The sequence below is a fragment of the Vulpes lagopus genome, chromosome 5 (genome assembly GCF_018345385.1).
Source record: "Vulpes lagopus strain Blue_001 chromosome 5, ASM1834538v1, whole genome shotgun sequence".
NCBI classification, from domain to species: Eukaryota; Metazoa; Chordata; class Mammalia; order Carnivora; family Canidae; genus Vulpes; species Vulpes lagopus.
In genome coordinates, this window is record NC_054828.1 from 60568386 (window position 1) to 60590624 (window position 22239).

Sequence of the window (22239 nt, forward strand, 5' to 3'; positions counted from 1 at the left end):
TTGCAATGACTCATCCCATGGCTAAGTCAAAGTTAAGACTCAGATCTCCCAACTCTTTCTCCCATCCCATCCCATATCACCTCTCTCTCTCTCTGGCAGAAGGATTGCAATCCATTAAAAGATCTTCACTGCGTTAGAAACTGGATGGAAATTAACCAAACGCTTCATTGTACCTTTGCAGATGAGAGCCCCTACACTAAATCCGCCAGCCAGACAAAGCCGCCTGATGGAGCGTTGGCTGTGAGGAGACAGAGCATCCCAGGTTAGACCAGACTGTTGGATTTTTCAGCTGTTTTACTTTTGAACCCTGTTATTTGCTGATCCTGAATAGTTCCACCTTGGTAATAAAAATCAATGCTATTTCATAGGGTGTAGACCACACTCTACACGACTCGTTCGAAGGATGTTCATAAACGCTAGACTTTGGGAAAGCTTGCCAACTTGTGAGAATTCATCTTATGTGCAAATCCTTTGTAAAATGACTTGAAGTTATGGCAGCTCTCACTCATTTACCAACTCTCTTCTCTGTTTCCAGGGGGTGACTTTCACAGCAGCATCTATTTCTTTACTGAGCCATACAAGGCAGGACAAAGGGGTTCGAAATTGCTGGGGCAGACATATATTTGCTGAATAACAAATTGCTCCTTTCTTCTTAGCTCTTTGAACCTGGATTTACTTGCACTGGGCAACTCTTGTAAAATTCTGGGGCTTTGTCTCCTTAGGAAGCTGGTTTTGGGATTCTCGTAATATGATAAGTGATACCTGTTTTTTTCAACACAACATTTTGGACAAAAAGAATGCCTTTGCTCCAAAACTTCAATATTTTGAGAATGGCACAAAAGTTCTGAAGGAGGAAAAAAATTCAAAATACTACTCAAGCTTGGTGTGAACTAATTAAGTCATGGAAAACCTCTCATGGAAGCAACAGTACTTAAGCGAAGGGTGAAAACCATTAATACATTTGGACATTTATCAAAACTAACGTCTTTATATGTTTTATACAAGTAAATTGAGTACAGCTAAACCTTAGCTATGGGATTTTAGAGCATAGTAGTTTAACAATTCAGGAGAAATAAAGCAGTGTTTCCAACGTGAAATCGAATTGTTTGGCAAAGTCCGTCAGTGACAAGGGGAATTTTTTTCCATTTGAATAAGAGCTCAATTTGAGTCCAGTTTCTGAGCACCCCTGCTCATGATTATTATTTACTTTGATAAGAATGACATTTGGCTATTTTTATTCTGATTCTGAAGGCTTGGGTTCATTATGAAAGTACGTGGCTTATAAAGAGGCGTATTATGAACGTGTTATACATCCTGGTTTGTGTGCTTTGAAGATTCTAAAGTAATTTGAATTCTATAATTAGATGGCATCACCCAGTGCCAAGATTTCTTCCATTCCATCCTATAAAACATCGTACTGAATTCTGGTCACATTTAGAAAAACTACTGTAGTCAGCTATGGGCTGTGTTCTCCACTTTCTCTTTGTCAGCAGTAAAGAAGTGCCCAAAGTTTGAAGTTCAAGGATGCCAGTTCCCCATCAGTCCCTTCTTGGCTTCTCTGCATTAGCTAGTAGGCACTACTCCTCTGTTGGGAAGAGTGAAGAGACTTTCTAGCGTCCTTACCACTTCATGTGATATTGAACAAAAGCACTGTCTATGATCATGTTTTCCTTTCATGGTTACTAAGTTATAACACATGTTTGAGGGCCAAACTTTCCCCCAAAGTCATTAAGTCATTTTGTAAGTTACATGCTATGTGTACAGAAGTCGTTCATCATAATCTTTAGTTCATGACACACGATGATTCTTCTTTACAGAGCTTTTTCCTTTGGTCCTCCTTATATCATTTTAATTAGAATCACGAACCTTTTTTTTTTAAGGCTTCCTGGGTTATTTTCTTAGGGTTTAAACATGGACAAACACCTTTTTTTGTTCATCTCCAATGAGGTAGCAGCCAGAAGGGTGGTGGGTCTTGAGAATCCTCTTATTTAGGACAGTCCAAGAAAAAAAGACTTCACCAGCCAGAGGGCTGAGATACCAAAATGGTTAATAGCTGATCATTAAATACTATTATCATAAGGAGAAAATTAAGGAACTTCTTAGAAACTGCTTCCTGACTGACTTCTAACACATGGAGCTCTGAACTTTAAGTTACTTGACTTTACTGTCTTATTTAAAAGTACCTATTAATTTTTGTTCTGACCAAAAAAAAAAAAAACAAACAAAAAAAGGAGAGGAGTCCTCCCTTGATCTATGGCCAAGAAGTCGCTTAAGGAGAGCTCTAACCCAGTATCCACGAGTCTTAACCAGTTACCTACTATGTTTACTACCTTTAGTCTTAATGAAGTCCATGAGAAAGAAATGCACAAAGGAAGAACCTAGGAAAATGCACACTCTTTGTTAATTGCCGAAATGTTAGCTGAAAAGTCCTGAAATGTTCTCCTGTTGAACTCCATTGGGTCACATAGAGCCAGAAGAGCAAAATGCAAGTTTACAGCCTCTGTTCCTTCCTTCCTTCTGTGCTGACTCCCCAATCTTACTTTCCTCAAAGGTGTTTTACCACCTTGGTAGCAAGGAAAGTTATATCTAGAGAAAAAGGCAGCAAGGAATTGAAAGAAGGCCTAATCAGGTCTTTCTTGGCTAATCTAACAAACCCTGGATCTTCTCAGTGGGAGGGAGCTCTCAGGGCAGATGCAGCTCTATGGCTATTTGGTTGCCCCAGATACTATAAGCAAACACAAGGAAGCTGGAACCTTAAGGGAGCTCTGGTTTTCCTCACATCTACCCCCATACTCCATTCTCAACAACCCAAGGATGATGACTGAATATGATCCTTCGTGTTAGCACTTTCTCTGATGGAAAGGGTGAGAGTGTAGTGGAGGAAAGGTGTAGGGTAGTGGAAGGCATATTAAACTTCTCTATCCAAGTTTTTTTAGTTCTTTGAAACTTATTCTACAAATGTAGACCTGACGCTTCCTGGTATAAATATCTATACACATATACATAGGCAAGATTTCTTAACGTGGGCTCCCCTATTTTCATGGCATGAGAAAGAGCAACTTGTAATAATTCTGTCCTAAAGAGGTAATCTTGAATGTTTAACAGAAATAAAATTTGCTTTTCATTCACACCAAGACCCACTACCTCTGTCTAAACTCACAATTGCTGCAGCAATTATTTTATACTCACAAGTCAAATATGTGTCTTTTATTAAGTGGCAATTCCAACTCTAAGTCCTTTCATCCTCCTCCCTTTCTCTTTTCAACAAAGGGAATGAATTAAACATCTCTTAGGAGCAAAATACATTTGCTTTTGATAAAGGAGAAATGCATAATTCATGCTATTTGGAAATTTGTCATTTTAATCATGTCTCTTACAACGCTAAATGTGCAGGAAAAAAGATTTTTTTTTAGCCTTTCATAAAGTTTTGTAAAATTTTAATAATGATGATAGTAAAAAAAAAATAACACGAGTGTCTCTATGACACTGAAGTTTAAATTTAGATTAAAGGCCTGTTAAGTCTGTTAAAAAATATATTAAGGTGTCACATTTTCAATCTCATTTCTGCCCATTTTTTTAATCAAAGAGGAAGAGGTGATTTCCAAGTACATTTTGAAGTAACAGATCCTGCCACACATCTATGTTTATTAAAAAGAATCTCTTGATCTGTTCCCATTTATTTGACAGATTATTGGTGAACTGAAATCTTGACCACTCGAAGGGTTTGTCCAAATTATTAGAGGAAATCTGTACTGACTCTTAGTTTAGCACATTTTGCAATAATCTGTGGCTTTACCAACTTAGAGATGAAGCATTCACTTATGTCTGTCTAATATCAATGAAGGGAAAAGATAGGATACTACTATAGACCTCAGGGCCTGGAGTTAGTGTATTATTTATTTGACATGCTTCTTCTTTCCAAGTTGGATAGCTTTCTTTGACTATGCTAGTCTTGACAAAGATTTCTGGGCAATTCACAAAGGCAAGAAGATATCAAGCATTCACATCAATAGTATCTCCGAACTTTCATGCCCCAGGAAAATTATCTTAACTCTGGAGCCAAAATGAGCTATAGAAGTTTGCATGGGATTTTTTTTCTTCCTAGAATATAAAAAATGACACTTCTCAATTTGGCCATAATGGAATGAAGTGTATATCAGTTATTCTTGCTTCTCACATTTGGGTATTTGCTGGGGGAGTAAAACTATGGAGCCGAGTCTGACATGGCTATTAGCCCAAGATGTATACACCCAGGCCGTTTAGAATACATCCAGGGAGACTCAACACCTACTGAAAAAATCAGTCTGGAAAATACTACAGGGCCCTTGGCACCACAGAGAAGCTGGCGACCTTGAATTATGGAAGAAAGGACGGGAACTTTGAAGGCTTTGCCATCTCTGTCCAGCATCCTTCCCGTCTTTGTTAGCACACAATTTGACGCTTCATTGGTCAAAGTTTTCATTATTACAGCACATATAGTGTGACATTTACACTAGGATTTTATAGCTGTAACATTGTTCGGATGTATGAAGGGCATGTGCTCTGGTTTGGGGCTGGTTCTCCTTTCTTCTGTTTGGTTCCACCATTGAGTTCCCCCAAAAAATGGGCAAGTCTCACAGGTGGCAACCTAAAACCAGCCAACTTGAGCACGGAGGAAATGTACAAAGGAAGGTGCTGCACAACGTCTATGTTTATCAAATCATCACATTGTTCCCTTAAAGAATCTTACCGTCTTGACAACTACATCTCAATAAAGCTGGGGTTTAAAAAAGAGGTAAAGGACCAGTACATTTCCATTGTATGCATAAATGACTTAGAAAAGAAAATTTGATGTGTGTGTGTGTGTGTGTGTGTGTGTGTGTGTGTGTGTGTGAAGGAGTGGTTCATAGTGGTCCTGCAACTCTTATAATTTTCAAATTCTTTCAAAGATAAAAAGTCAAATAAAAAAAAGAGGAATGATGTTACACAAATGCTGCTCAAAGATACTGCAGCAAACTCTGCTGTGAGGGAGAGAGTGGCCCACACAGGACAATAGCAAAAGACGAGCACCTCTGCTACTCAGTCAGGCTGTCCCTGCAACCTCAAACACATGCAGCGGGCCAAGGTCAGGACAAGGGGACTAAGGTCCAGGATGTGCCCTACCAGAGCCCCTCACAGTCAGCATTAAGAACACAAAACAGGGGCACCTGGAGGGCTCAGTCGGTTAAGCATCTGGCTTCAGCTCAGGTCATGATCTCAGGGTCCCGGGATCAAGCCTCTCATCGGGCTCCTTGCTCCATGGGGAGTCTGCTTCTTCCTCTCTCTCTTTCTCTGTCAAATAAATAAATAAAATCTTAAAAAGAAAAGAACGCAAAACAGCAGTGTTTACCAGCTTTCTAATTATTGAATATTTAAGAAATTAGCAAAACGATAAAGGATCTTTAGTGATAAATTTCTAAGATGATAGATCGAGACTATTGGGGGCTGCACAGATGTCTGAGAGTCTGTCCACACCTCTACCTATTTGTTTTGTCCAGAGTACTAGATCTATCACTCTATAGTGTGATCAAGTACTAACTAACTAGATCTATCACTCTATAGAGTGATCAAGTACTAACCAGATCTATCACTCTATAGAGTGTCAAGTACTAGATCTATCACTCTATAGAGTGATCAATTTATTGTTTTTTTTCTTTGTCATTCCCTCCAAGGTAAGCTACTGGAGGGCAGTCACAGCCTATGTCTTGTTCAGGCGCGTGTGTACAGAGCACAGAGGAGTGCCAGGCAAACGGTAGGTCCTCAGGCCTTGCTTGGGGGATGGACGAGCTGCGGGTTTGCTCTGTGCAGAGTCTGTCCCCTTAGGTCTAAAGTACTTGGCTACAAAACAAGTGTTCACAGTCTCTGTTTACCGTATATTCTCCGACTGGTGAAATGCTGCGCAGCAGCTGTTCACCCGAGCCTTGAGGCCACCCCGAGTGTGACATTTCCAAGGAAATCATCTGCTGCCCAAGACTAATGAGTGAAATAAATATAAGTCAGCTAGAAGCTAGGGAATTTTAAAGGCCAGAGGTCTCCCTCCAGCCTTATCTGTTTCCGTGTGAGCAGAAAATGTGCAGTCCTAGAACCCTGCAAAACCCTGCAAGTCGGGACAGAATTTAACAATAAAGTTGACAAGATGAGAATGAGTCATCCAGGTGTTCTGCTGTAGGAAATAAAAGGCTAAAAATATATATATGGGAAAATAGCCAGAGTCTATAAATAGACTGATGCAAAGCACAACTTATTACTTATTATGGCAGGTACACATTAAAGATTTCCCCTGGAGCACTGATCCACTTTGCTGCGTGGCTGCTTGTACGCACCGAGCTCTCAAATAACACCAGGCAAAACGAGAGCCAGCTTGATTTGTGTGTTCAGTGCTGCTGCTTTCATTAGCGATTCGGAAAAATGACAGTCTATTATGTTTGAACTTCTCTCACCCCTCGGTAAACGTGGGTGAAATATAATAAAGTGGTACATATGCAGCAAACAATTTTTAAGCCATAACTCTCCGAGCATGCAATTTAGGGGGGAAATTATTTGTAGTGAATTAGTGCTGTGCCTTGATATTCCCCAAGCCCCCCTGTGCTTACAGGAGTGGTGGCATTTGGTCAACGTCATGCTCTAGATACACATAGTAATCAGACGGAGTGACTGTGGTGGCCAGCACAGCCTCCCAGGGTCTGAAGATCATTTTACAAGGAGGCTCAAGGATATGTGCACAACAGCTATAAGGAGAAAGCCCTTTCCCTCTACTACTTTTGCACTGAAGAGAAATTAATTCTCCCAGTTTCCAAGTGAGGGAGATCTTCAATCAGGGTTTTTAAATCAAGTGACTTTAGAGAATTAGGCTGGGTGAAAGTTGTATTGATTGACTGGCGCTAGGGAAAGTGAAGAACCTTACACAATTTACTGTAGAACAGAGCAGTTGGGCCCGTCGATATTCTCTTACGACATGGCTTGGAATAGCTTCCCAGATCTGTCACTCACATGTCATCCTTATAATGTTGGTTATGTGTCCGTGTTCTATTCATACTATAATTAATGTGGATTTCAATACATTTCTATTGATCCCCCTTTTTCTTAGCTTTACCCAAGCCTTTGTTATCTGGCTTTGATATACTATTTATATTCTCTGACATAAATTTTTAAAATCTCTAACTCTGAAATTTTTGTAAAGACTATGTGTCTTCTCAAATACATCCACTAGTGGTTATGTACCCCCATACTTCAGGAAGCACCAGCCTGGAATGAGATTCTTCTCAGAAGAAAGCACGTCAAGAACCCCAAAGCTGTGTACTTTGTTTGTTTGTTGATAAGTTGGTGTAGATTCACAGTGCAAAAATGGGTCATTTGAATGGGAATAGAAGGCATTAGGACTTTTGCTATAAAATAAGAAATACTAGAAGAGAAACAGGAGGTTGAACAATATTAATCCAAAGCTCAGGGATAGACAAGAATGCATTGATCATAAGAGTAACCTAATCTAGAAAGAAAAAGTGAGAGAAGCTATAGATAATTATAAAAATACGAATTGCCATTCATTTCATGCTACGCTTCAAGTATTGGACTAACCATGTTAATAAATATTGATTTTTTTTTCTTCCTCACAATTCCTTCAGGAAGTAAGTTTTATTTCTTCTTCTCTAATAGATGAGCAAACTCAAGTTTGGGGAGCTAAAATATCTTGCCCATGGTCACAGGGCCTAGAAAATAGTGGAGCTTAGGCAAACCCTGGATAAAAATCAAGTTCAACCAAAATCCTGAGCAGTGCATAAAACAAGAAGGCGGTGGAGACGATCTTTAATGAGTAAGAGATGTAAAGACTTTGGCTTCTACAGGCCAACTGAACCTCTACTCAGAAGTATCCAGAAAATGTAAGGTATCCATCTCATTTACAACCAACTGGCGCCCTTCACTGGGGTGGGTCAGTGAGTGAAGGCCGAAGTCATGGAGATTGTACTGTTATCTCTCTAAGTAACAAAGACCTAAGAGAACCTGGGGAGGAAAACTGGTGGTGCTTCAGGCTGTGCTGTAATTTCTTCTATACAGTTGTGATTTTCAGGGCTTCCAATTCAAGGGAAAAGATTAAAATTGGCCAAGTGGGCTTGTAAATACTTGTTCTTAAACTGGTAACACTATAGCTCTATACTTCATGTTTCCCTTTTAAAATTTTGGAAGAATACAGAGCTTTAAGATAACACTGAATAAATCAATCTCTTTGTTCTGTGGCAGAGCATTTAACCTTTCAAAGATGTTTCTAAAATCAGTTCATGTATATCCCCCATTATCGGATTAAATGAGTAAAGACTGACCCCAGGCAATGTGCTCACTGTTTCTCTATATATATAATATATTTTATATACACACATTTTATATTCTTTTACACGTTCCTAAAGTGTATTACTGAATTACATGTTAAACTGGTGTTACAGGATTTCTGCTTCATAATTGGAGGAAAATACTTTATAGAGCCTGCCAAATCTCTTTTTCTCTTTAGGAGTTTGATTGCACCTCTGGTCCTTTCCCGTATTCTGCATAGAATGTAAACAGTTTGCGCATCCATCCCATGTCTTTAACCCTTGCATTCTTGGCTGCATTGCTTTTATTTTTTCTCCAGCCAGGCTTTTATTTGCTCCCTAAATCCATTATAATTAACATGATCTCTCTTTTTTTTTTTTAATTCTGAGTTTTTATCGAAACTGACCCTTATGCAGTCATTCAACATTTAATCATTCAACAACTTATTGGGCACCTACTATGTGCCTTTTACTATCCCAGGTACTAGGAATATCCTACAAGCCTCTGTCTTCCTGGAGTTGGCCCACTAGTGGAGGAGACATACATTCAACAAGCGCCTAACATAAGGTCAGACTGTGCTAAGTACAATAAAATGGAATAAACTAGTATATGGGGTAGAAAGGACAGAAGGACATGGGCTCTTGGTTTGCAAGGAAAGTCAAAGATGGGCTCGGGGAGGAAATAACATTTGAGGGATCCTAAGATGAGGGTGAACCACATAATGCTCTGGAAGAAGTAGAGTGTAGACCAAAAGAATAGCAAGTGCAAAGGCCCTGAGGTCAGAACAAGTTTGCCTTGTTAAAGAAACTGAGAGAAAGCCAGCATGGGCAGAAAGGGAGAAGTAAGACTGAGAGTGGTAAGAAATGAGGTCAGGGGATGCCTAGCTGGCTCGGTCACTAAAGAATGCAACTCTTGATCTTGGAGTTGTAGGTTCAAGCCCCACATTGTAGAGATTACTTAAAAGTGTTAAGATTACTTAAAAATAAAACCAAGGAAGGAAGGAAAGAAGGAAGGAAGGAAGATAGATAGATAGATAGATAGATAGATAGATAGATAGATAGATAGATAGATAGATAGATGTGGTTGGAGAGAGAGAGAAACAATGATGGGTTCTGTAGAGCTTGTAGCCAAGGTAAGGGTAAGAGTTTGGAACTTACTCTGAGTGTGACCCAAAGCTACTGCCGGGGTTGAACAGTTGAGGTACGATACAATTCTTTTTAAAATCTCTCTGGATTTTATATGGAAAATAGACTTGAAGGGCACAAAGGTGGAAACAGGAAGATCAGTTGCCATTGCAGTATTTCAGACAAGAAATGATGGTGGGTCAGGCAAAGATGATGAAGGCGCAGGTCGTGAAAAGTGGTCAAATTTTGAAGAAAGACTCCCCAGAACCTAATGAAAAGTGAGATGTGGAATGGGAGAAGAAAAGAAGAATCTAGAAGGAGTCCAAGGCCTTTGCTCTTCACTGGATGAACAGAGGTGCCATTTATTGAGACAGAGAGCCACCGAGGAAGACCAAGATTGGCAGAAGGGTGCATAGGGAACTCAAAGGAGAGGCCCTTGGAGATACAAATTTTGGAGGCATCAGCCATATGTACACCCGTGGCGATGGGTGAGATCATTTAGGCGGTGCAGATAAGGGTGGGGTCTGAGGCCTGAGGTTGGAGCACACCAGGCTTCAGAGGTCAGCAGTGAAGAAATAGAGGCAGTTGAAGGAGAACCAGGAGAATGGAATCCAAGCTAAGAACCACATGTCACTGAGGTGGGAGAAACAAATTGCATCAAATATTGATGATAAGATGAACAAGATGAGGCCTGAGAATTGACCATCAGATGGTCTAGGAAGTTATTAGTGGCTGGTTCCAATTACAGGGTATGAGCAAAAGCCTGATTTGAGTGGGTTGAGGTAAGAATAGGACAGAGAAGACAGAGAAGGTAAACAGAGACAGAGAAGGTAGGCAGTTTTTTCAACCTCTCAGATAAACTATCAAGAGAAATAGAAAAATGGGACAGTAGCTGGAGAGGACATGTGATCCTGGGAGAGAGGAACTCTTTAAAAAAAACGAAAAAACAAAAAAACAAAATATGGGAGAGGTAACTGTGCTTGTGTACTAATAGGGTTGATTCCAGTGGGGTGGGAGGAGGAAGAGGGGATAAAAGTAAACCCAAAGTCTTTGAAGCAGCTAGAGGGAGACCACCCAGCATTCAGTGGGCATATCAGCAAGAGGCAAGGCAAACAGTCCAAGGGCACGATAGCAGGAGGGTGGTAGGTTTCCTGCTGAGTGTGTGTGTGTGTGTGTGTGTGTGTGTGTGTGTGTGTCTTCCTTCTGATTACTTGGTGGAATAAGAGGTGAGATCATCACAGAGAGTAAGGTGGTGAAGGGAATGGTTTAGGCTAGTAGAGAGGAGGTGTCATTCCAAAGGCTGGGAGAGTGGGCAATTTGCAAGGATTCGCATGCAGCCCTGCGGCTCTCTAAGTAATAGGACCCTTTCCTCTCTTGCACACCCTACCTCTTCAAATTAAAAAAAAAAAAAAAAGTTAAAATAAACTTACCCACCTAATGCTGATAGCCCACATTGCCACCTTACCTTCCATTTCCCCTGGGAGCTCTCCTCCAATTTCTCACTTCCATGATCATGTCTTTCTATGAACACCCAGAATATTATGTGTTTTTATTGAGCCTTTTTTTTTTTCGTCAGGTTACCTCATCCTGTCTCAAGATGCTCTGCAATTATTTTTCTTGAATCTAGACTTATCCCTAATTTGTGGTTAGAGTCGCTTAAATTCAAGACAGTATTTCTTTATTAAAATTTCCCCCTCACAGGGTTCATAGCTCAGGGAAGGCCATGTTGGTTGTGTTAAAAGATCTGATCACTGTTGTACATCCAGCATTACAAAATAAAGAGATGGGGGCAGATGGATTGGGTGCCTGGGTGGCTCAGTGTTTGAGCACGTGCCTTTGGCTCAGGTCATGATCCCCAGGGTCCTGGGATCGAGTCCCACATCGGGCTCCCCGCAAGGAGCCTGCTTCTCCTTCTGCCTGTGTCTCTGCCTCTCTCTGTGTCTCTCGTGAATAAATAAATAAAATATTAAAAACACACACACACATCAAATAATGAGGTGGAATGTGTACAACTTAATACTCTTAATACTCATAATACTCTTACTGCTTTTCCTCTAAAAAACACTTAAACCTAACACACTTTCATGCGCACACATGCACACGCACACACACCTTTCTCTTTCTTCTTTCCTTCTTCCTTTCTTTTTCTTTCTTTCTTTCTTTCTTTCTTTCTTTCTTTCTTTCTTTCTTTTTTCTTTCTTTCTTTCTTTCTTTCTTTCTTTCTTTCTTTCTTTCTTCCTTCCTTCCTTCCTTCCTTCCTTCCTTCCTTCCTTCTTTCTTTCTTTCTTTATTTCTGTTTTTCTGTTTCCTCTTCCAATATAGGAAACTCCACATCCAACTTCTGCTTCAATATTTTTAGAGACGGGAAATTTCCTACCTTACTTAGCCACCACTTATTTTTTATATCATTACTTGTTAGGCACTATTCTTCATGCCAATGGCCTAAAGTTTCCTACCTTGTACTTGTACCTACTGGCTCTTCTAATTCTCCTGAACTTCCCCAAAGTACATTTTTCTAGTCCTTTCATGCCCCGATCATCTCTTCCCTGAGCTGTTGTCATGGTTGTAGTTGTTTAACCAGGTAAAGCAGGTCCGTTCCTTCCACCTTGTTCTGCGACATGCTCTCCACACCCAGGTAGTCTTTCTCGAGTTTGTTAATGCTATTTACCCTGTGGCAGCCAAAAGGGAAGAGCTCCTCTCACTGAAGAGAACACAGTGTGAGAAAACCATCTCTTTCCCTGATCGGGATGCTCTATGGGATTAATGCAGATTACAATCGTATTTTTAAATGAAATAGTGAGGTTTGTTTATCCTGAGCTGGCACTCAGTGGGTGTTGTTTTCATGAATTGTCCCTAAGAGTCAGTCTTTCTCCCTTGAGCAGCAGCTCTCTGGATAATGCTGGGCCTTCATTCACTTGTCCTCACATTTACTTCTGTATTCAGCGAGTAAAATCTGAGAAGAGGGAAGGGTACTAATAATTGTGGGGCATCTATCATGCATCAGTCTTATTTATTCAAAAGAGATAGTTAATTATCTCAATTTTACGGAGGAAGAAATTAAGGCTTATGGAGGCTTAAGGGACTTGCCCAAGTTTACGCAACAACAAAACCGGTATTTGAGTTTAGCATCCCCTTAATCCAGAGCTCCTCGTCTTTCAGCTACATACTCAGCTCTCAAATGATTCGGCTCACCTTTGCAACATGGTGGAAATAGTTTCTATTCCTGCTCATCACATATATTTACCATTCTTTTTTTTAAGATTTTATTTATTTATTCATGAGAGACACAGAAAGAGAGGCAGAGACATAGGCAGAGGGAGAAGCTGGCTCCATGCAAGGAGCCTGATGTGGGACTCGATCCCGGGTCTCCAGGACCACGCCCTGGGCCAAAGGCAGGCACTAAACCTCTGAGCCACCCAGGGATCCCCATTTACCACTCTTCTTAGTAGCGAATTAACCACAAATTTGACAAACATCTAAGAGTGTTAAGAATTTGGGGCATAAGCAGTACCAAGGACAGAGCTCGGAAGTACCCCACCAGGAACCTTGACCCTCCTCATGTTGATCCTCATTCGCAGACTTTGGTTATCATCCTCAGTGAGCTCTAAAACCACAGGCTTTGAGTTCGGAGTACTCTGTCCACAGGTTATCATGAGAGATCTTTCTCAAAGCCCACTGAAAGACTCAAGTATGTATTTACATTATGTTGTTTTTATATATAATGTTGATTTGTATGCCTTATTCTTCAGTGGTGTAATAATCCTTTCTAAAATTTTGCCAGGACATGCCCTTAATCCTAGAGATCTGTGATTTCCAGGGCCCTTCATGATAGAAATTAAGATGCTTACTCATTCCTATTCCTTTGGCATATCTTTCATTTTCATCTTCATTTTATGATCACATCTGTACATTCTTTTAATGCCAGGGTGGTGTGGGGCGGGGAGTAATTTATCTGACTCTAGAAAGCTGCATAAAATATATTTTAAACAGCCAAAACAGTGTTTTAATATCACTTTACCTACCTTTGGCATGTTTTTTCTCATACATTAATGTAAAATTCTCTCTTTTCTAGTTTAAGATCATTCTTAGACACCACTGGAGATGTGCATCATTGGAATTGAGTAGCTCAGCATTTCATCATGCTAACAGTAACATTATCCCAGCTTCTACCAGCAGTAGGCTTCTACTCCATGCTCTTGTTCTGGCCTGGAGAGCTTGGAAAAATCCTTCTAGTTGTCCTTTATATCTCTTATAGTTCTCAAGTGAAAAAATTGTCCATATTCTAATAAAGCATACCAAGAACTATTCTTTCCAGAAGCCCACTTGAAGGTAGCAGTAACTATGGTGGCAAGAATTCACCCTCTGCTCTCAGGAGCAAGAAATAAAGGGAAGAAAATATTAGGAATTTGCAAAAAAAAAAAAATGAGATGGCAAATATTTAAATTATCTCCAGTGCCATCAAGGATACAGGAAAATAGAAACATATATTGTTGGTAGGAATATAAATCTCTTAGAAGACACATTGGTAGCTCAATCAAAATGTTTAGAAATATAGCCACTATCCCCACCATTTCGGGGAATATTTCCTACAGCAGTCCTCATCCTTGAGCACAAATACATAACCATAGTTGCCTACTAAGAAGATGTGGTAGTTTTTGAGAATCATCCCAATCCTTTAAAGAAATGCTCTGAGAAAAATGTCGGTAGCCCCCCAAAAAACAACCACTCCATCATCAGTCGCTGCCTTTGAGATAGAGCATAATATTAGCATCGGAGGAAGGTGGCTCTGGGGATAGGAAGATATCTCTCCCAACTCTGGTGCCTCGCTGTTGAAAAGTGGGAACTAAGAGTCCCTGCAGTCAGCCATGAGTGGACAGGTGGGGTGTGGTTGAAAATGGGCAGGACTGGGAACAAAATGTGTCAGCAAATCCATATCTACAGAGATGATCACTGAAACATGGCTCATTAGTGAAATATCGGAAACAACCTAAAGTATTTATCAAATGGGGGACGGTCAAACAAATCATTTTAAGAAAGATTAGAAAACTTTTGAAAAGTGTGAAGCAGACCTATAGTCCACGTCGTGAAAAGACTTCTAAGACATATACGTTATATTGAAAACAGCAAGTTATCATTGTGTTACAAATCCAATTTAGCTTAAATATTAGTGTCTGAAAAGTGAGTGGAAGTTTAGAAACAAATTTTGACAGTGGTTTCCCCTTGAGATGAGAAGAGGAATAGAGGGAGAGGGTGGAAGGGCATCCTCAACTCAGGCTTTGCTCCATATGCTTATGTGTCATTTGAATCTTATGCTAAAATGTGTATCTGGGTAATTTTTTTTAAGTACCATAATAACAAAAGGGGAAATTAATGGATTAGAACTTCCTGGAAGAACTGTATCTTGGTGAGCATGCCAGGCCCAACCCTACAGGTGGAAACAAGAAGGAAGCATATCTGCCAACTGACACTGCAGAGTCAACTGCCTTATAAATCCTTATACATGTGTCTAGAAGCTGATCTGCAGGGAGAACAATACAAATGTGACGTTGTCACCGTTCATATAAGTAGGAGAAAATAGAAGATTTGAGACAAAAATGATCACCGGTTTCAAACTATTTTAAGTCCTATAGAAAGGGGCTCAGTGTGTTCTCCATGATCGCAGAGGTATAACTGGAACCTGCACGTCAGATGTCATCATCCAGTATCATCCCATTAGCTCAGGGAGGCCTATAGATGCGTTTCCTTGGCCAGCAAATACCATGAGACAGTGACTGTTGCTCTTCATTCTATTTCATGCCCACACCCATCCCACTGATCAGGTGATACACAGCCTGTTTTATCCCTTTATTACCTCTAATTAGTACCTGCATTTGGATTCTTGACCCCTGCTATGAGGAAATCAGATTTGGAAACAACTGAAGGTAAAACTTTGTAAGAAGTACAGAAAAGCAACATACTGCACTGGTTAGGAACACAGGCTCTGGAGTTAGCCTGCCCTGTTGGAATTCCAGCCCTGCCACCTACTGCTATGTGGACTTTGGCTGGTTATTTAACTTCCATGCTTTGTGTGTCAATTTTCCCATTGTGTGAAATGGGAGAGTAATGAAGCCTAAAGAAGTTAATGCATAGAGAGCATCTATATTGTTTTTCTATTGCTATGTAATATTACCCAGACTTAATAGCTTAAAAACATCTGTGGGTCAGTAATCTAGGCATAGCTTCTCTACTCTTCTGTTTCGGGTCTCACAAAGCTACAGTCAAGGTGTCAGCGGGCTGCGGTCTCATAAAAGACTTGATTGGGGAAGGATCTGCTTCCAAGCTCACACAGGGTGTTGGCTGGATTCAGTTCAGAGTTTCAGTTTCTTGCTGGCTGTCACCTAGATGCTGCCTGCAGCCCCAACACAGCTGCCTGCCTCCTCAAAGCCCACAAAGGTGGGAAAGTCTCCAGCGAGAGGAGCACTATAGCCTTCTGGGCAAAATCATGTGCAAGTAATCACATACATCTGGGAACCTTTGCCATATTCTCTTGGCTAGGTAGAAGCACAGTCCAGAAAAGGAGCCACACAAGGGCTCGTGATCGGGAGTTAGGGATCATAGAGGACCACCTGGGAGTCTGTCTGCCACAGCATACTAAGCCAGGCTTAGTCCATAGGAGGTGTTTAATAAATGTAGATACTCCTCGTTGAAACTGTCTGAAGAAGACATAGGTAGCTCCCAAGAAGATCGGTTTCTCAAACTGGGGTATTCAGATAGGTGCTGGATGGTGTCTATAGGCACATAGTGGAGAAAACCAAATGAAAGTAGGTCTTGAGCTCTAAGATCATCTGTGATATCATTCAGTCACTAGGCAAGGGGAAGAATGCCCTCCTCCTTCAGAGTCTCCTCCAGCATTCTTCCTTGTTTCATTGCTGCTTTTCTTCTGGCATGCTATCTTTTTCATTTTTACCTGACTTCACCTGTTTAAAAAAAAAAAAAAGGAAGAACTAAAGCATCCTATATAATTTTCCCTGGGACTTCTGAGTGGCTTTGGTCCCTCTTCAATAGTCAAGCTTTGGGGATGGGGTGGGGAGGAAAGAAAGAAATAGATTTTACCTTCACTAAGATTTGTAGACTCCCAGGCCCTATTTTCAGCTTCTCACAAAACCCTAAGCAGATTTGTGTACCTGTGCTGCACACTAAAGGCCATATAACATTACTGGGTGTTCCCCCAGAAGAGGGAAAGATGATGGATTGGATTTCTAGGTTCTCTGTAGATCTTGGTGCTGACACACAAGGGTTTTTACCTGTGTGACTCACTCCACAGCTCAGTCACATGCCTCTGCCATCTGTACCAAAGGCTGGGGAAACATGACCTTCCCGTGCAGTAGCCCAGCTTTGGAAGAGAAGGAATAAAGCAATTCCATTGTGGTAGCACACGATTCAGAAATGTGTTTTTTTTATGTCTGAGAAGTTACTGATTTAAGACATATATTGCCTTGGATGTTAATTTCCCGAGTGCATCTACCAGCCCTACTTCGTCACATAGTCTCTGAAAAATGAAGTGACTAAACCGTATGTGCCACCCATGCAAACATCCAGATACACCCCGAGTCGTGCACACAGTGGCTCCTGACCCTGTTGCACTGGGGAGAGTAGTTGGCAATGACATAGGCACTCGACAGCCATGCTAGTAACTAAATATTACAAATACAATAACCATAAAGCATCCCTGTTATTTCCTTAATTTAAGCAATTTCCCAGTAGAGTGTTGAGGTGTTAATTGCTTCTGCACTTCTTTAGTTGACAGATACGTCCTTTTTCACCTGGGTAAGGGAAGCAATTATTGTAATGCTCTCCTGGGCTTGGTGAGATATTCTTTAATGGATTTTAAAGGCGTTGGTGGGGCATTGTGCTTTTAAAAAGAAACTGTCCTTTGCTCTGTTCATACTTGATAACATGGGTGGGTGTTGTATTCAGACCACATGATGAATCTGTAAAAGGAAAGTATATAATGGGGGGAAAAAAGAGAGTAGTAATATTTTGGGGGGGCGGGGGGATGTATCCAGATTTCAGATATGAGAAAAATTGTTCGTATGTATGTATAGTGTGTATATATATCACTGAGTTGAGCAAAAATTAAAACAACAAAAAAAGAGTAAGCCTTTTCTTTGAATATTCAGCAGGGCATATTTCTCATGAATTTCAGCACAAAAATGTTACTTTCTGGAACTGGTGTGGCCTTCTAAATGAGAATTTGGCAGGTCGCTAACAAATCGGTAAATATTCTTTTACCTATTGTGTGAAAGGGACTTTCACAATCCTTTTGAATGAACTACAATTATGTTAATGTTTCCTTCAAGGGGGAAAAAAGAAAAATAGTCTTAGAATTGTTTTTATTAGAATTTGGAACTTTTTTTTGGATAAGTATCACTTTGGCAACTTGTCAAGCCAAGACAGCCCACGTGAAGCAAAGTGACATAGTGGAAAGAAGGTTGAATTTAGGATTAGAGCACTTGGTTTTAAGTTCTAGAAAATGATTTGCCTGATATGGTGTCCTTAGGCAAGTCATCTAACCTTGGCAAGTGTCAATGTTTTCATCTTTACAGTCCTGGATTTCCATGAGAATCAAATGAGAAAATGTATGTGACCCTATGAGGCAACTCCTTAAGCTCTATTCAAATTTGTTATGACTTTTTTAACTGTTTAGGATCTGTATTGCTTCCTAGAATGTAAAGTCTTCGAGGGCAGGGACTGAGCCTGTCTTGTTTATTGCTGGATAGCAAGGTGCCTAGCATTTAGCAAATTATCAAGAAATATTCACTGGAAAGATGCAGAGAGGCTGAAAGGCAACGGACCGCAAGGATAAAACATTTCATATTCAGAGTGAAGCTACAAGATAGCTGGGGGAGGTTGCGTTCCCTACAGTGATTGAGGTACTAATACAGAGGACTGAACAGAGAGGAAGTGGCAATGACTTCGGTTCGTCTGTTCATTCCCTGCTGCTCATCCTAATGGGAAACCTTTCCTTGGGGACAAGAATACAGTTGTTTCCCATGTGGAGCAGAAGAAAAGAGACCAGGAGAGGGGCGAGGAGAGAAGTTTACTGTCCTTGTCAGGGTGGGGGAGTCAGAGGTAGGAAGGTAAGCTGACCTTCATGTGGGCCATACAGCCTCCTTCTGTTCTGAATTGCAGTGAGGTCTCAAGAGGGTTCCATTAAAACTCAAATTCACTGCAGCCCTGCTGCTGGCTTCTCCTTGGAGAGTCTACAGGGCTCCCCTGACGCCTTGCCTCTGGGTTGTCTGCAGTGAGTGCACTATTAGTTTTCCATCTGTTCCTTTATCCGAAATGGATCAAGTCTCGTAAAATAAGAGAAAGTCAAGGAAATGCCTGTGACATCTGTAACAAAATGAGAGGGACTCATTCACTGGCTTACTGTTACTCTGGTGGCTTGGAGTCTGCCTGGGGATGGCTTTATTTTTCAGCTCTTTTCTCAGTAGCATTTCATTACATTCTTGTGTCCATTGTTTAGCAATTGCTTAATGATGAATGTGAACGTTCAAAGCTATATGAGGCTGCGAATTTCGTGTACCTAAAACAGGTACCGAGTTCTGCATAACAAACTAATTTTCAAATCTCCGTTTTCTAATATATAAAATGGGATAGTTACCCTTTTCACAGAGTTGTTCTAAAGGTTAAATTAGATCATGTATTGGGAACATTTTGAAGAGTATTAGCAGCTTTAAAAGGATAGGTAATCCTGAAAGGTATCAGAATATTTCCTTATTTTAATTTCTCTATTCAGTCAGGTTGTCTACCACATGCTGGACTCATGGGTACTTAGGTATCCATGGAAGGAGGAAGCCAAGCAAGCATACCTCTCAGACCCACTTTGCCCTAATTATTTAAGAAGTCTGATTTCTTGTTGAGGTTGATCATCCATCCATTTCCTTTTTCAGGCAGGATAAGACCCCAAGCATTGTCCTTTCAGTTATCTCTGAAGAAGCAACAGTGCCTAAACTAGCAGCTAGCCCTCCATCCAGAGCACTAGCTACACTCCTTAACTCCTTGATGACTAGCTCTCACTACCTGCCTGTGCAGCCTCATCTGACCTCTGTCTGCCTCTGTGTCTTCCTTCCCTCCCAGAGTGCTTCTTTCTTCTCACCCTTCAGCTGAACGAGACCTTTCTCTCATCCCTTTTGTTCAGCTGGACTCCCAGACCAGATCATCTGATCATTTTAATCCAGCCCTACAGAGGAACTCTGGCTTTTTATATTTAAATAGTTATTCACCATAAAACATTGGCCAAAAGGATATCCAGAAAGACTGGCAAAAACCCCACAATATCTCATTAATCTGCTAAACAATTTTTGATACCTCTATTTCTCCAGTTATAGATGGAAATGATAGTAATACCACAAGCAAATCACCTAAAGGATGAACTTAAAGTTCTAATGACACATCTATAGCCTGCAGGAGGCATTCCCAGGACCACAGGTTGAACTATTATCCTTCAGGCTCCCAGGCCCTGTTGTGGACCAAATACTTAATTGAAACTATTAGTATAAACATTCATCCCTTAGAGATGTGGGATGTGAGCTGCAGAAAAGTAGAGGCAGTAATAATTGGTCTTAGAAATGCTAGAGCTCCAAAATATTTTTGAACCAAAATGGCCCGCAGGTAGCTGTAAGAATGCAGTTAACTTATCTAAGAGACCATTGAAGGTCAAAGTAATTTCAAAATTAGCTGTGCCAATTGCTTAAGATTAACTTGCAGAATCCAGTTTTCAATTGCGTCAACAACTTAAAAAATGTGATTATAACCACCTACAAGTAAAAAATCACAGATGGAGAGTCTTCCCAAAGAAAAATTGCCTGGGGCTCTTAAGACAAGTGCAATCGCTGGATCTTCTGCACAGTGCCTTTTGCTGGTCCTTATGGATTCTCAGATATAAATGTCCACCACGCAGGCCATCCTACTCAGGAAGAGGGGCAGTTTCACTGAGGTGAGTCACTTCCTGTTTCTGAGATCTTGGATATGGTTTCATTTTATTAAATGACTACATAGGAACTGAATGGTAGGTCTGGGCATTATTTGCTATTTCATGACACCCACCTGATATGTGCACAGATTATAAAATATCAACCTAGCAGAGGATGTTCTTTGATTTTTCACATTGCTCAAATCTGATGTAAATTAAGATCCTCCTGGTTTCTTGAGTACAGGGATGTGGTCGAGAGCTCTCATGCATTCCCCTGAAACTGTATACAGAATTTCTCTGGGGAGGGAGCCCATGGCTTTCATTAGATTCTCAAAAGAACATATGACTCAACAAATGGTGAAATACCACTGCTAATTGTTTTGTCCTATTCATAACAATCAAAATAAAGAAGATTGGTGCTCTGCGTACCTGCAATTTTTTAATATCCTAGTAATAATAATAATAATACGATTAACATATATATGGAATACTTAATACGTGGCAGGTACTATAATACAGATAATAATTAATTTATATTAATATAATAAATATATATTATACCATGTACCACCAACTATATATGTGGCAGGTACTATAATATGGTAATTTAATAAATTCCTTCCAAGAATATTACCACTTCATTTTCACAACACCCTAAGGTTAGGTTACTCTTATTACCTCTGTTTTAGAGATAAGGAAACTAAGACCCAGAACCATTAAATAAATTTGTTAATAATTTGTGACACTGGGAAGCTTAACACCAACTTTTAACAATTAAATCATTGATTTTGAAAAAAGTGGGAAACAAAGAATCCTACTTTTGCCGTATTTTAAAATCAGTGATATTTTTTTCTGGATGCTTTAGGAGATATATCGTAGCTGAATCAGTTTCACTAGAATCCACATCTCAGCTTTATCTATTTTTAAATCCTGATCTATTTATCACATCCTTTCAGGGGGCTCAGGTTCTTATATTCGGTACTGCATATTATGTATTCTGTTTCTCTTGAGGTGCCCTAAGAAACATACGGATATTAATCCAACCATCCCCATCATTGTGTAAGATAAATACCAATCATAATTTTGTTTCACATGAATATTTGTGCTGGGTAATATTTATGTGCTCTACATCCCTGCTACTAATCTAACTGATGCTCAGATTCCCAAGGGATGAGAGAAATTCTGGTACATCCTTCATGTCACTACACAGAGGTGGAAAGCGCCAGAAGACCTTTCTCTGCAAGTCTAGGTGGCAAAGAACTGAGACTGAAAATGCAGCCATTCAACACAGAAACCCAGCTTTGATCCCAGCAGCTTTGCTGAACCAGGGGTTGTTAGGAGGAACTTGAAATGAGTATTGGAAAAAGCATCTGCTTATTTCCTGAGGGGGATAAACTTCCTAGTGGCACCACTAAAAGTAATATATAGATAAAACTGTACTGTGAACAATAATATTCTCTCCAAAAGTAATACACAGATACAGCTATAGTATTCTGGTGCAGGTCTCAATCCCCCTCACTAAAGAAATGGTAAAAATCATAATCATAATACTGATCAACCAAGTAAGCTTAGGGAAATAACCCTGACTACTCCTATTCAAATCCTTCTTTTTCATCATTTTTGCCTCTGTACAATCCAACAATAATTCTGGTTTCTGCAACCCAATGCTCATTGCCTGGTCATAATTCCATCTTTGGGGATGGATATGTTCATTCATTCAGCACTTACCAGGAATACCTACTAATATGCCAGGCACCATTCTAGGCACTAGAGATGCAGAGGGGAAAAAACACTATCCCCATCACTAGCATTTAGAAATTCGTGGCTTTTAAAAAATAT

At 40.2% G+C, this 22239-nt stretch overlaps 1 protein-coding gene across 5 annotated transcripts in view; it reads left to right on the forward strand.

Moving 5' to 3' along the window:
- GRIP1 (glutamate receptor interacting protein 1) overlaps positions 1-22239 on the forward strand; it is a 655025-nt gene that overhangs the window by 476784 nt on the left and 156002 nt on the right. For all 5 annotated transcript variants that reach the window (XM_041754753.1, XM_041754748.1, XM_041754749.1 and 2 more), the window contains exon 2: positions 182-262. In XM_041754753.1, coding sequence (XP_041610687.1) covers positions 182-262 — 81 coding nt within the window. The remainder of the gene's footprint in view (positions 1-181; positions 263-22239) is intronic.